Below are 14,555 nucleotides of genomic sequence, written 5' to 3'. Positions count from 1 at the left end.
GGCGCCAGGCGCATTTGCTGTCACTCCCAGTTGAGAGCTAATTCCCCACCCTGAACTGCTGGGCTGTATTGCACGGACTCAGTCTGAGCTATAGACTGTGAATTGCCCTGATTGAGGGACTGGGGCGGAGAGACTAATTAAGGCCTGGGCTGATTGTCGGCCAGGCCTGCTAACTGCTTGCTGCCTTGGTTGAGGGGTGCTGCTTGGATTAATCACTAGGTGGACTCACTAGCTGGGAGCTGCACCTGCTTGAGAAACAGCAAGGCAGCGCGGCCTCCCGCCCTGTCAGAAGGGGAGAGACACGTGCCCCTCTTTACATGGGTGCACAACTAGTTGAAAGATCGTACTCAAAGAGTAGTTATCAGTAGTTTACTGTCATACCGGGGAGGACATAAATAATGGGGTCCCAAAGGGTCTGCCCTGAGTCTGCTTATAGAATCTGCAGATGACACCAAGCTGCAAGGGGTTGCTAGCATTTTGGAGGGCAGGATTAGAATTCAAAATAACCTTGTTAAATTGGAGAATTGGTCTGAAATCAACAAGATGAAATTCAATAAATACAAATGTAAAATACTACACTTTGGAAGGAAAAATCAAATGCACAAATACAAAATGGAGAATAACTAGATAGGCAGTAGTACTGCAGAAATGGATCTGGACCATCCCAGATGTGGTCCCAGCACAGATACCTACCAAAAATCCAACTTTTATTGTTCGTATAGATAATTTAAAAACAATCACCTAAATAACATGGAATGTATGTTGGAGGACAGCTGAAAGTACAAAGCATCTGCAAACCATTATATCCCACAAGTTGTGTGACCTTTCTTCTCCTCATCAAAAGAGCCCTAAACATTTCTTGACCCTAAACAGTGGGAGGAAAGAGAAATCCTAATTATGTTTTTCTATGGAGGGGATAAGGAGAGGGAGATATTGTTTTATATTCAGTATAATCATGGCTTAATGTTTGATCCAGCACTACAGTTGTGTTATAATGAAGGGCTGAGGCTTAAAGCGCACAATACAGTTTCATCTTAGACTTTATCAAATACCACTTTTCTGGTAAGTGGATAAAACAACGTATCTTACAATACATTTATCCTCAAATATAGCTGCGTTGTAAAACTTAGCAAAAATTGACACTGCTTATTTTTATAAAAGTTCAACCCCATTCAGTATGTAATGCTATGATCCTACTTCGCATATTCCAAGTCTTCTGTCTCCATTTATGTTGGGAAGGTGATTAGCACACACGTAAATCACCATGCATAAAAACTGATTTTGCTGGGGTTCCCAAGTAGGGCACACCAAACCAACCGTCTTCTTTTCATATCACCGTTTGCATGACAATCATTCTGTGTCCCACCCAACAGAATAACTTGTTATACATGCCATGGCAGCCACTGAAAAAGTTTGACATTAGCTGGTGTTATTACACATGTACATCCCATTCTAAGCCCCTGATCCAAAACCCACTGAAGTAAATGGGAATTTTTCAACTGATTTCAATGGGCTTTAAATCAGGCCTTACAAGTTGGGGTGGGGGGGGGGGGGAGAAACTGAGGGACCAGATTCCACTGTGTGGTGTTGGCACGTGTATCCAGAAAGCAGATGCATCTCCCAGCCCTCTATCTAGAAAACTGCAGATATGATAGTGTTGTTAGACAGTGCTAGACTGTACTGGTGGATTTATAATGCAAATGGTTTCTTTTGTAGACTGTAATAGGAAGTGATTGAATTTCCAGTACTGTGTTCACAGCATTTTTGCTTTATTGTGACAAATGTGAGACGTTAGGTATGACTTTAGTTTCAGATATTATAACTGTTCAATTTACCATACCTAACAATCACAAGGTACCAAAAATGAAGATCTAGCTCAACAGGAAGACAATATGAAAGTTGTTTTGAAAAGTAAAATTGTTTATAGCACTAAAGTCACAGTGCATCAATGGTATAATCAAACACCTACATAATATATATTTTTAAAGAACATAAATATTCAGTAAATTCACTATGACATGAAAATAAGTTTCACATTCTTCCACACTTTTTTAAACTGCGGACAAAAAAAAGACATTCTCTAGACAGACACAGCTCAGCTTCACAAATACCTCCTTTGCTCCTTAAACATTCTTAGATATCATACCGGGAATTTGTCATTCTGCTGCAGCTAACCTAGAAGTTTCCCCATAAAATCTAAGTATCACAAAAACAGGATTATATTTAGTGGACATGCACTAGTAATCTATACAATTGAACATTACACCAAGTAATACTGAATAAAACAACATTTGAAAATCAACCCTCACCCTCCAATATGCTTGGTGACTGGAAATGTCAGTTTCATGGCACAGATTACAAAAAGAGTAGTAAAAACATTTTAGATACCAAAAAGAAATATTAAAAGTTATTCAAGAAACCTATGAATTTTTCATATAGAGATGAAACTGACCCAAAACAGCTGTCAAAGTGGACATATATTTACAAATGTTAGACTTGAATGACAAGGAGTAATGGAAAGCTTGTTCCTTTCCCAACAGAAACCTAGGGATTTGAAAGTGTACAAGTTCCATATACTTTAGAAACTCATCCATCTTAACTGTGCGCAAGACAAGAAGGGAGAAGACAAAGTTTAATATTCCTCAGCGGCTTTAAGGGTCTTTTCACTTTCAGCTTATAAACTACAGCGACAGGAAGGCTGTACTGATAAAACCTTAGAGCAAAGAGAACATCACTGTGCCATTTCCCTAACATTGAGAATTCTCTTTAGCTGCAGCAAAGCATCCCCACTAGGTGAGTGCAGGGTTCACGCCAGAAAAAAAAAAAAAAAAAAACCACCCCTTTAAAAAAAAGAGAAAAAAAAAAAAAAAAAAAAAAAAAAAAAAAAACCCACCTGTTTAACATGCAGCTGAACGGTAAATGCAAAACTTCACACAGCAGCCACCTGCCAAGTTTAAAAAAAAAAAAAAAAAAGACCCATTGTAAGACACTAAATGGTAAACCTGTCAAGTACTAACACATTTTCTTCCAAAGTGCTAAGCCATATTTGTTAAAGCTTTGGCTAAAACAGAATACTTAGAACAGTTTGTAGTTGAAGCAGTTCTTTCCCTCAGTGATGAACCACAGTTATAGCTCACAACTGGTGTGGATAGAGTGCTATAAAATAAGATACTCTTGCTGCAACACAATGCCATCATCCTGGAATTTTAAAAGGGGATTTTTGTTGCAAAATTATATTTCCAAGAAAGAGAATCCTTTACAGCAAAGTCTATGATATTTCCACAATAGTGTGCTATTACACTTGATATACCAGGACTTTTAAATTGTCCGAGAAGATTTTGTACAATAAATGTTATCTGCCAAGCACATGTGCACAGGATAATTCTGCAACAGGAGTCAAAGACCAGAAATTAGAGAGTGCACAGGGACTGTGATATTCTGCCCAGAAAAAAAAAGGTTTCCTTTTTTTTTAAATATTTTTTTCCTGATACTGAAATTAATGAAATCTAGCAGATAGCAAGATTTTTTAAAGTGTCAGAACTTTTTCCCTTAAACCTTCATCTTGGTCTACTGAAAACTATACCTTACCTGGACTATTACCAATAATCCAAGTCTTTCAAGGAATCAGATTACTACTGTAAATACCTTGAAGCCAAAATGGTATGCTATCAGAATTGAATTCTTCAATATCTTTTATAGTGACAGTAGTTAGCAAATCACCACCATTACCATACCCCCACAACATCTACTACTATTGACTACTTTAGACCTTCAATATTTCACCTAAGGGCTGGTATAATTGTATCAAGCATATTAGCAGACCAACAGCTTTTCCTGGATTAAGTTAAAACATTCCACGCTGGAATCTTTGTTGATCTGATATCATAAGCTGGGAATAAAAAAAAAGCATATCTTTGATAACAACAATGGAATGCACTGGAGAAGGTTATTCAGTCCCCTGGAAAAAAATATTAAATTAAAAATAAAACTCAGAATACTGTCTAATTATAAGAAGAAGTAGGCTCTGTGAGTAGTCTGAAGACATCCCAAGTACTGTCCATGAAGATGACGGTGGTGCCTCCTTAATATTAAAGAAATCATAGCTATAAAAGTTAGAGTCCTCTCTCCAAGCCTTCTCGCAAAGCCTATTTATGTTCCTTTGTTGGTGCATAGTAGAGTTCCATGGGTTTGTTCACTTTCCAGTACTTCTCACTGACCAGCTCCAAGGAAAAGGAACCATTTAATACCTAAAGGAGGAGAAAAAAACCAACAGTTCTGACAATATATTTTCCATCATCTCGCTATGAACTTCTGATGGTCCTGTCACTACTATCTGGTCACTGTGAAAACCCTTCAGTAGACTTAGGGAGGAACATTTACAGAATACAAGTCTCCTGTGGTTCTGGCTGCAGTTAATAGATATTTCCTGTTATTAAATATGTTATCAGTGTTTCTGGTTGCTTATCTGCTCATTATAATCCAGTGACTAGTGCCTCAATTCTAATACTAGTCCCCCTCGCTAGCTAGTTCATAGCAATACAGATTAGATCTTAACTATACTGATCACCACCCTTTCATTTATTATGCTTTTTTGGCAGGGGTTGTATTTCTACCCCACCCCCGCCCAGTAGCACCAACCAATGTGCTAGTTGCTTTCCAAACACAAGAAATCATGATCTCGTCTCCTAAGAGCTTGCATGCTAACAAGAAAAACAAATAGACAAGGACAGGGGCAAGGAGAATCAACAAGCAGCAAAGTGATCAGAGGATGACTGTGTCATCACGATATATCCAAACTGTTACTGGAACAATGAATTTTTGGTGTGTTGGGTGTATGGTGGTGGGTTTTGGGGAGAAACAGACAAATGATGTGTAGAGGTTGGCATCACTGATGGATGGGGAAGCCTGCATGATGTGCAGAGCAACATAGGTAGATAAGTAAGGAGGGAGAGAACTATGCAGGACCTTGAAAGCAAAGAAATAAGCTTGAAGTTTCACTTTAAAATTTATGCACCAAGACCTGAGGTCAGGCCTCCGCTTCCCTACCAACTGTCTGACTTTATGAAAAGCTAAAATGCAGTGAGCCAAGCTGCCTCTTCCTGTGGAAGAACCTGCATGAAGGGGCTGTGGGAGAGGTGAACTTGGGTCATTCCAATAGGATGAGCAGGGAGTTCTGCTACAGAAAGCATCATCTGCAATTAAACCCTTTGTTTCCCACTGGACCAGGAGTCTTGCAGCCACCTCGCTGGGCCTCTGCTAATGTGGCTTTTGAGCAACTTTATGATATCATGTGCTCCTGGCAGTAGAGTATGCATCTCCCAGTTATCAGTCAGGGGATTATCCACCAATATGCCTGAAAATCTCTGAAAATCTTTTTCAAAAATCTTTCAAACGTGACTACAGATTTGCCCTAGAAAGGAAATTGAGGCATCCCCAGAGTATGTGCGCTGCTGCCCCTCTCCCAGCTTTACAAATGGGAGGTGGGATGAGGTGGAACTTGGGGCTGAAGTCCAATATATTTCACTTTTTAACCAGCAAAATCGCTAAACCTTTCTTCAATTAGTAAGACTGGCAGGAATTTAAAATAACTAGTGATACTGAGTATTCATCTAGCTAACTACTGTATTGTATTTTGACTGAATTTTTGTGGATTGTGCTCATTTAATGTTTGCCTGTCTGAAATACTACATGTGTGTGAATTTGACTTTATATCAATAGATGTGCCTCGCACTGATAAAAAGCCAGACTGAATTTGGCTAGGAAGTGCTACCACCGTTGGGCAATGAAGGACATTCTCAATAAGCAAGTCCTCAAATCAAAGTACCACTTTTTTCCTCCTAAATTTTTACCTGTAAAATAAAGAGCCATATCTTCAGCTGGCATAAATTGGTAAAATCCCAGTGATGTCAATGGAACCACACCATTTACCCTAGCTCAGGGGATTGTTCCCAGAGCATCCACACATTTACATGCCACTCCTTTTCTACTATCAATGCTTTTGCTGTATGTAATCGCTACAGAACAGACTTTTGCCTAAAACGTCACAGCAAATAATGCTGGTGCTATGCTTTTAAAAATGGATTATGAATACAATCCATAGACCAATTTATAGACAGAATCCATACCAATCACAATAGGATAACAAATCCATTATGCCTTCAAGTTGTAGTATTGTTGGGTCTAAACATTTCTAAATTAGATAGAGTATCAACCAGATCAACTACTCACAGTGTACTGGCCATTGGCCGTAGCAATGTAAATTGTGTACTGCTTCTCACTGGCTGTGTCAAGATTCATCTGGTTTGACTCTCCTTTGCTCCGAAGTTCCTCCAAAGCCAACCTCACAGCTAGGTACTTAGATAAGTGATCAACTGTGGCATTGCCTGAGGTCTTTATATATCTGCAACAGTAGCAACAAAGACAACCAAACATATTTGAATCACTTGTGCAGAAAAAGGCACTAGATAAGCTTCATATGTAAAAGTAAACAAACTTGTACGTGAAGAGTACAGAGTGCCTCAAAGTTTCCTCTCAAGATACAAAAGAAGCAATTTACTGAACAAGAAAAGAAGTCCTCACACCTCTCTCAATCTCCTCTTCCACAGGCTCCCACTCTACTTGTGAATAGGAAAGATTACTACTTTGTCATCTACCTGAATTAACTGATCATGTGAGACATTTTAAAAAAAAGTAAATATTCTGGAGTGCTCAAATCCTCTGAACAGAGATGTGTGACATCAATTCAATGGACAAGAATTGGATACTTGGCATGCTCTGTGACCTCTTTCCTTGTCCTAGCTACTCTTCATTGACTCCTCGTTCTCTGGAAATCTAAACCGAAGAGTGAGATTTTCAAAAGTGCCGAATGGCCTGGGATGTTGTAATTTTCTAGAACTCATGAGAAAGCTCTCGTGCTGAAGAGGAATAAGAAAGAAGGTTCCATATATTTCAGGAAACTCTAGAAAAAAAATACACCTCTACCCCGATATAACGTGACCCGATATAACACAAATTCGGATATAACGCGGTAAAGCAGCGCTCCGGGTGGGGGGAGGGGGGGAGGCTGCGCACTCCGGTGGATCAAAGCAAGTTCGATATAATGCAGTTTCACCTATAATGCGGTAAGATTTTTTGGCTCCCGAGGACAGCATTATATCGAGGTAGAGGTGTACAAACCTGCATACTGCAGATACCAGAATTTATGAGCATGGATCTAGACAGGATTACACAGAATTTAGGGTGAGATTCACTTTTAATGGGACTTGTGCTCCTGAGCCACTTTTGAAAAATTTCACTCTTCTTTCCCAATTTCCAAAGACAAAGGAATTCACATGTTGATCCATTCAGTTACGCTCTAACGCTTACATAAGGCTTATTTTTATATACATATTTTCAAAAGGAGTGAGGAGGGACTGGAATCTAAAATCATTTGCGGTCTTAAAATGCTTTCAACCAAGAACAGAGGTGTGTTCTTAACTGTTAGGAACTTTTTCTGCAATCAAAGGGTTAAAACAGACTATGATACTATAAAATATGAACAAAAATAATTGGCTACCCTATGGAGAAAGTGCATTCAGTTCAACAGGACAAGGTGTAACTAGAGAAGAAATGTCTACTTTTGATTTCAAAAAGCCTGAAGAAACAACATATTAAGTAACAGTAAGAAAATTATTAATAGATGTTGAAGATACTTACCTGGTCTGTGCACTGTCATCATTCTCCATGAGTGTAGGATGGGGCCGGAAGACTAGCTCTATTTCACTAGCACCGTCCATTACTGGGTCTATTGCCACAGTTGTATTGTTATTGTCCAATTCTAGCCCAGAATCATCTGATGTTTTGGTTCTTTTGTTACTAGGCCCCGCTTCCTGGTTGCTGTGTGTTGAAGCATTGCTACAGTGTGAACTGTCACCATTATCCTCTGCTCCACTGCCATTCTCAATCTGTTGTTTCTTGCCTCGTTGTAGCCTGTTTAAAGATATATGTAAATAAAAGTGATTTCCTCAGCAGCTACTCAGCATTCAGAATTAATCAAATTTCTTTAAATTTTCACATGCTGGCTCACACTGTATCTCTCAAACAATTTTTTTCAATTGTCTATAATCAGTCACACACAGAGGGTGTTATAGTAAGCATATTTAAAGGCACCAACATTTCATAGCAATTATCAGTTATATGTTCAACAACAATGAATTTTTGTAACATTCTTTTCCATAAAGCAACTATGCTTAAATATTTTGTTCTGGCACTGAAGCTATAAAAAGGATTTTCTTTTCTTTGCACGCATATTGTACACATGAAAAACTTTGTTTTAAAAAGTATAAATTCTTAAATAGATTCTTATAGAAATATCCCATACAGTTTAATAGCTTATATTTTTCCAAAAATTTATTGTAGCAGAAGGCCTTTGGCAACACAGGTCAATAATTATTTTCACACAAGACTGCAGGTTCTTTTCTCTACATTACTATGTTTCCTCGCAACACACACCTTTTAGGTAAAATTGTTATATATCAGAATAGTGCATTTGCACCTTCCCATCCACGACAGATTGGAAAACTGAGCAACCTGTAAAGGACACTGTATACTAGGTTTCCAAACATTACATATTTAATTGTATTAGATTTAATAATGCATTGGCAAAATATTAATGAGCTACAATTGTTTATGCCACCCTGTTCTTAATTCTTTTATCTAAATATAATCCCATATGTATGCCACCATATTAGTTACTTTGAGCACTGTGAAAGAGTAATAATATCTGTACCACCAGTGTGAGTTTCAAGCACATTTTATTCTATAATTTATTTATACAAATTGTTTCTCTTTTAGGCTTAAATATAGCGCTACAGCAAGCTGAGAAATTCTATATATGCCTTTCAGCCTTCCAAAATAAATTGTCATTAAAATGTCCCAGTCCAAATGCAAGATCTATTTGCCTGTTCACCCCCGTCGCCCATGACAATAGACAACCAAAAACAAAAATCCCTACTAATGAGATTTTACTTATCCAACCAGAACAAAATCCCTTATCCCAGGTCAAGTATAATTTTGCAAGACAAAATATTATCAAAATTATGCAATATTATTAAAAAACTGTAAAGACCTTATGGTAGGACATGCTTTTCATTCTACGGGACCAATCAAAGAACTGATAAACTAGCAGATTGACAAGGTGACTGGGGAAGGGGCAACCTTCAATAAACACAGGGCAGAATTATATTCTAAAACATATAGATGTCCTTAGGGATGTTTTCTTCAGACACAAGGTTGCCCAAAAGGGGTGATTCTTTATACAGATTTCACTGTATTGTATTATTTGAGAATCTGTATGTTCATGTAAAAATACTGTGATGCCTATACTTTTACTGATTTGCAACCTGGGTTCTTACTGTGATACTGAGGTCCATCTTTTGCACACAATACCATCACTAGTTGGTGAAGCCTAATATTTGGCTGTCATGGAGAGTTTGGGAAGTGATACAGGAACTCAAATTGCTGGTCAAGAGGTAGGAAATTTTACTTTTTTAAGACTCTGATAAAAAGTATCTGGAAAAAACGCTTACCTACCTTTCGTAACTGTTGTTCTTCAAGAGGTGTTGCTCATGTCCATTCCATTCTAGGTGTGTGCAAGCCCACGTGCATGGCAGGAGATTTTTGCCTCAGTGGTATCTGTAAGGTCAGCTGTAGCACCCTCTTAATATACCATGCATTGGTATATTAGGCGCTGCCAACCATACGCCCTCTCAGTGCCTTCTTTCTGGCAACTCCGACAGAGGGGCAGGAGGGCGGGTAATGGAATGAACATGAGCAACACATCTCGAAGAACAACAATTACAAAAGGTAGGTAACTGTTTTTTCTTCTTAGAGTGCTTGCTCATGTCATGTCCATTCTAGGTAACTCACAAGCAGTATCCCTAGTGGCAGGCTCGGAGTTCACGGCTGTGTAGCTTGCAACACAGCTCTACCAAAGCTAGCATTGTCTCAGGCTTACTGGGTGAGCGTATGAAATGTAAACAGGTGGACAGATGACCAGATAGTGGCCCTGCAAGATATCCTGAATCGGCACCTGGGCCGGGAAGTCTGCAAACGATGCCTGCGCCAAAGTCGAGTGGGCAGTCGCAGACACCAGTGGAGGCACTTTTGCCAGGTCATAGCAGTAATGGATGCAGGTTGTGATCCAGGATGAAATCCTCTGCACAGACATTGGGCGATCTTTCATCCTGTCTGCCACCACAACAAACAACTATGTTGACTTACAAAACAGCTTGGTCCTGTTGATGTAAAAGGCAAGCACCCTCCTGATGTCCAGGGTATGCAATTTGCACTCCTCTTACAATTTATGAGGCTTTTGAAATTAGATAGGTAAGTATATGTCTTGACCGGTTTGAAACTGTAAAACTACCTTCGGCAGGAACGTAGGATGCGGATGCAGTTGGACCTTGTCCTTGTAGAGCATTGTATAGGGTGGCTCTGAAGTAAGTGCCCTGATCTCAGAGACCCTACGGGTGGACATTATTGCAACCAGGGAAGAAACTTTCCAGAAGAGGAGGAGAAGGGGGCAGGAGATAGAGGCTCTAAGGGAGGACCCATGAGCCACAACAACATGAGATTCAGGTCCCAGAGAGGGATGGGATCCCTGACATGTGGGTAGAGACGCTCCACACATTTCAAAAACCGGACCGTCATGTCATGAGCAAAGACCAACCTGCCCTGGAGTGGAGAGTGGAAGGCTGAAATAGTGGCCAAGTGGACTTTGATCGATGACAGGGACAATGCCTGGAGCTTGAGTTGCAGAAGATAGTCCAGGATCGCCTGCAGCGAGGACTGCTCAGCCCGAATACCCCGGTTTGAGGCCCAGCACACAAACTTTTTCCACTTGGCCAGGTAGGTTGCTCTGGTGGAGGGCTTTCTGCTACCCAACAAGACCTGTTGGACCCAGGCTGAGCATTCCCATTCCTCAGCATTTAGCCATGCAGAAGCCATGCTGTCAAGTGCAGTGCCACCAGGTTCAAATGCAGAAGACTGCGGTGGTTCTGGGACAGCAGGTCCAGCCAGAGAGGTAGCTGCAGTGGGGCAGCTACCAAAAGGTGCATCAGCATGCCGACCTAGAGCTCCTGTGTGGCCTCGGCAGCAATCAGGATCACCTTCACCTTGTCCTATTTGACCTTCATAAGAACCTTGTGGATTAGCAGCACCAGTGGGAAGAAGTACATCAGAGCCCCCGACCATGGGAACAGAAAGGCGTCTGACAGGGAGCCCCTGTCCAATCCCCAGAACAAGCAGAACACGTGACATTTCCCGTTCTGATGAGATGCGAACAGATCCACCTGGGGAGTCCCCACCTCTGGAAGATCACACTGACCACCTCCAGGTAGATCAACCACTTATGGCGAGACGAGAAGGTCCTGCTAAGGCGATGCGCTACCACGTTCTTGGCCCTGGGCAGATGCATGGTCACCAGATGGACGGCATGCCGCACACAGAAGCCCTACAGGTGGAAAGCTTCTTGGCAAAGGGCTGATGACCTAGCTCCACCCTACCTGTTGATATAATACATCACTGTGGTATTGTCTGTCAGGACCTGCACCACCTTGCCCTTCATGTAGGGCAGGAAAGCCTGGCAGGCCAGGCAAACTGCTTTGAGCTCTCTGATATTTATGTGAAGGGACAGATCGTCCCACGAGCACTGGCCTGTGTGCTGAGCTTGCCCAGGTGGGTTCCCCAACCCAGGTCTAAGGCATCAGAAACCAGGGTTGGGGGTCGTGAAGGGAACTTCCTCCAACACCGATTCGGGGCTCAACCACCAATCCAGGAATGATTGGATGTGAACCGGCACCCTGACCACCTGGTCTAGAGCATGTCTATTGGGAATGTAGACCAACGCCAACCACGCCTGCTTTGGCTGGAGATGGATCCGGGCATTCTGGACCACGTACGTACATGCAGCCATGTGGCCCAGGTGTGAGCAGTGGTGAGTGAGTAGTTTTTCATATGGAAGATCAGGTCCGACATAGCCTGGAAACGCGCCTCCGGAAGGAAGGCTCTGGCTCGTGTGGAGTCGAGAACCGCCCCAATGAACTCTAGTCATTGCACCAGCCTTAAGGTCGATTTCTTTTTGTTTACCAATAGGCCCAGGTTGCGGTGGGTGGAATGAACCAGATGGAGGCTCCTCTGCACCTGTTCCCAAGATCTGCCCTTGATGAGCAAATTGAGATATGGGCAGACCTGAACCACTCGGCGCCTGAGGTAAGCAGCCACTGGTGCCATACATTTTGTAAAGTATCAGGGGGTAGCCGCGGTAGTCTGTATCTACAAAAACAACAAGGAGTCTGGTGGCACCTTAAAGACTAACAGATTTATTTGGGCATAAGCTTTCGTGGGTAAAAACCTCACTTCTTCGGATACCCACAAAAGCTTATGCCCAAATAAATCTGTTAGTCTTTAAGGTGCCACCAGACTCCTTGTTGTTTTTATACATTTTGTAAACACCCTCGTGGCAGATGAGAGGCCAAAGGGCAGCGCCGTGAACTGGAAATGGCGCCCGCCCACCACAAAACGGAGGAATTGTCTGTGACCTTGGAAGATGCAGATATGGAAATAGGCATTCTTCAGATTGAGGGCGGCGTACCAGTCTCCCAGATCCAGGGAGGGGATGATGAAGGCCAAGGAGACCATGTGTAACCAAGTTTTTAAGCGACTTGTCGAGGCGCTGCAGGTCCAGAATGGGTCTTAGACTCCCTTTCACTTTCAGAGTTAGGAAATAATAGGAGTTAGAATCCTTTTCCCCTCACATCCCAGGAGACCTCCTCCACTGCCCCCAGTTGCATGAGGTTCTCAACCTCTTGAATGAGGAGTTGCTTGTGAGACGGGTCCCTGAAGAGGGACAGGGAAGGCGGGAGGCAGCCGAGAATTGCAGGGTGTAGCCCTGAGATACAATGTCTAGCACCCAATGGTCTGAGGTGACCCATGACCAGGCCAAACTGTAGGGACAATGATGGTTGAGGAAAGAACAAGGCAGATCCAGGGAGTTGACTGGGGCATCACTCTCGAGCTCACCCTCAAAAATGAGCACTTCTCACCCCAAGAGGCTTCGATGGACCGGATTGCACAGGGAAGTGGGAGAAGGAAAGGCGGTGATGACCAAATCTTGTGTCTCTATCCCTTCTCCTCGCAGGCCCCTGTCGAGGCTGCCAAGGCCTTAGCAGTGGGAGTGGCTGGAACTGCTTCCTCATCGACTGCAGCATATGCAGACTCAGCAAGCAAAGGATGGCCGAGTATCCTTCAGTCCATGCAGCCTCGGGTCAGTCTGTCCTGCGAAGAGACCATTCCCATCAAAGGAAAGATCCTGGATTGAGGCCTGCATCTCCTGGGACAGGCCCGTGGTCTGAAGCCAGGAGCTGCTCCTCATGACCACCGCCAACACGACCACCGTAGCTGCTGAATCGGCCACGTCCCACGCTATTTGGATGGAGCACCTTGCATCCGTCATATTCTCCTCCACCAGGGCCCCGAATTCCTGGGCTGAGTCCTGGGGCAGTGAGTCCCTGAATTTACGAAGGAAGTCCCATAAGTTGAAGTTATACTTCCCCAAGAGAGCCTGATGGTTGGCCACGCAGAATTGAAGGCTGGCCGTCAAATAAATCTTTCCCAAAAAGGTCCAGTGTCTTGGCCTCTTTATTCTTGAGGGTCAAACTGGTTTGCCCTTCTCTGTCCTTCTCGTTGGCCACCGAGACGATCAGCGAGCCTGGAGGAGGGTGGGTATACAAATATTCGAACCCTTTGGCCGGGAGGAAATACTTTTTCCTCAGCATTCTTGGAGGTGTGAGGGATGGAAGAAGGAATTTGCCAAAGGGTTTTGCTATTTTTAGGACCCCATCGTGTACTGGTAGCACAACACGGACGGGGGTAGAAGCCGAGAGCACACTGAACAGGGTGTCTGCCTGTTTGGCCATCTCCTCCACTTCCAAGCCTAAGTTCGTAGCCACCCTACGAAGCAGGCCCTGATGTTCTTTGAAATTGTTTGGCGGGCTGGTGCAGGAGAGGCTCACCACCACCTCATCCAGGGATGAAGATGACGACTGGGTCCCTGGGGGAGGCCCTGAGGGATCATCCCCCGCGAGGAAAGAGGGTTTCGGGGTAAGCACTTGCTCCTCTACCCCGGCCTCCGACTGTGCCTCACGCACCGAGCTTGGTGCTGCCAGTGCCGGTGGTTGTTGCTCTGAGACGGTCGCTGAGGAATGGACTGACTGAGGCATCAGCATCACAGGCATGCCCCATGTGCTCCAGTAGGGCCATTGTGCTGGCCATTGGCCTTGCTGCCATGATGGCATCGCAGAGGTCGACGCAGCCTCAGGTGCCAACGCGCACCGGGGAAGTCGTGGTGAAGGACTGAATTCCATTTCTGAAACCAGAGGAATCACTTTCCGGTGATCACGGAAGGGCCATTGAAGCTTGCATCTCACGGCTAACCACTGCCGCAGGAGACCGGTGCCTCGAGTAGGAGGATCAGTGGTGGGGGGGGGGGGGGGGGGGGGAGGGAGAATCGGTACCGT

At 43.2% G+C, this 14,555-nt stretch overlaps 1 protein-coding gene across 3 annotated transcripts in view; it reads right to left on the bottom strand.

The window, feature by feature from the left end:
* Positions 1-3,752: 3,752 nt before the first annotated feature.
* The window catches only part of LOC112103414 (E3 ubiquitin-protein ligase RING2), a 52,240-nt gene continuing 41,437 nt past the window's right edge, over positions 3,753-14,555 (bottom strand). For all 3 annotated transcript variants that reach the window (XM_029912414.1, XM_029912415.1, XM_026656025.2), the window contains 3 exons: positions 7,696-7,968; positions 6,229-6,400; positions 3,753-4,247 (listed from right to left, as the gene is read on the bottom strand). In XM_029912414.1, the coding sequence (XP_029768274.1) occupies positions 4,146-4,247; positions 6,229-6,400; positions 7,696-7,968 (547 nt within the window). In that variant the 3' untranslated portion in view covers positions 3,753-4,145. The remainder of the gene's footprint in view (positions 4,248-6,228; positions 6,401-7,695; positions 7,969-14,555) is intronic.

Source organism: Terrapene carolina, unplaced genomic scaffold (genome assembly GCF_002925995.2).
Source record: "Terrapene carolina triunguis isolate 2854851 unplaced genomic scaffold, T_m_triunguis-2.0 Scaffold211, whole genome shotgun sequence".
NCBI lineage: Eukaryota > Metazoa > Chordata > Testudines > Emydidae > Terrapene > Terrapene triunguis.
Note: the sequence above shows the minus strand (reverse complement) of the source record. Positions and strands in the feature narration are given on the sequence as shown.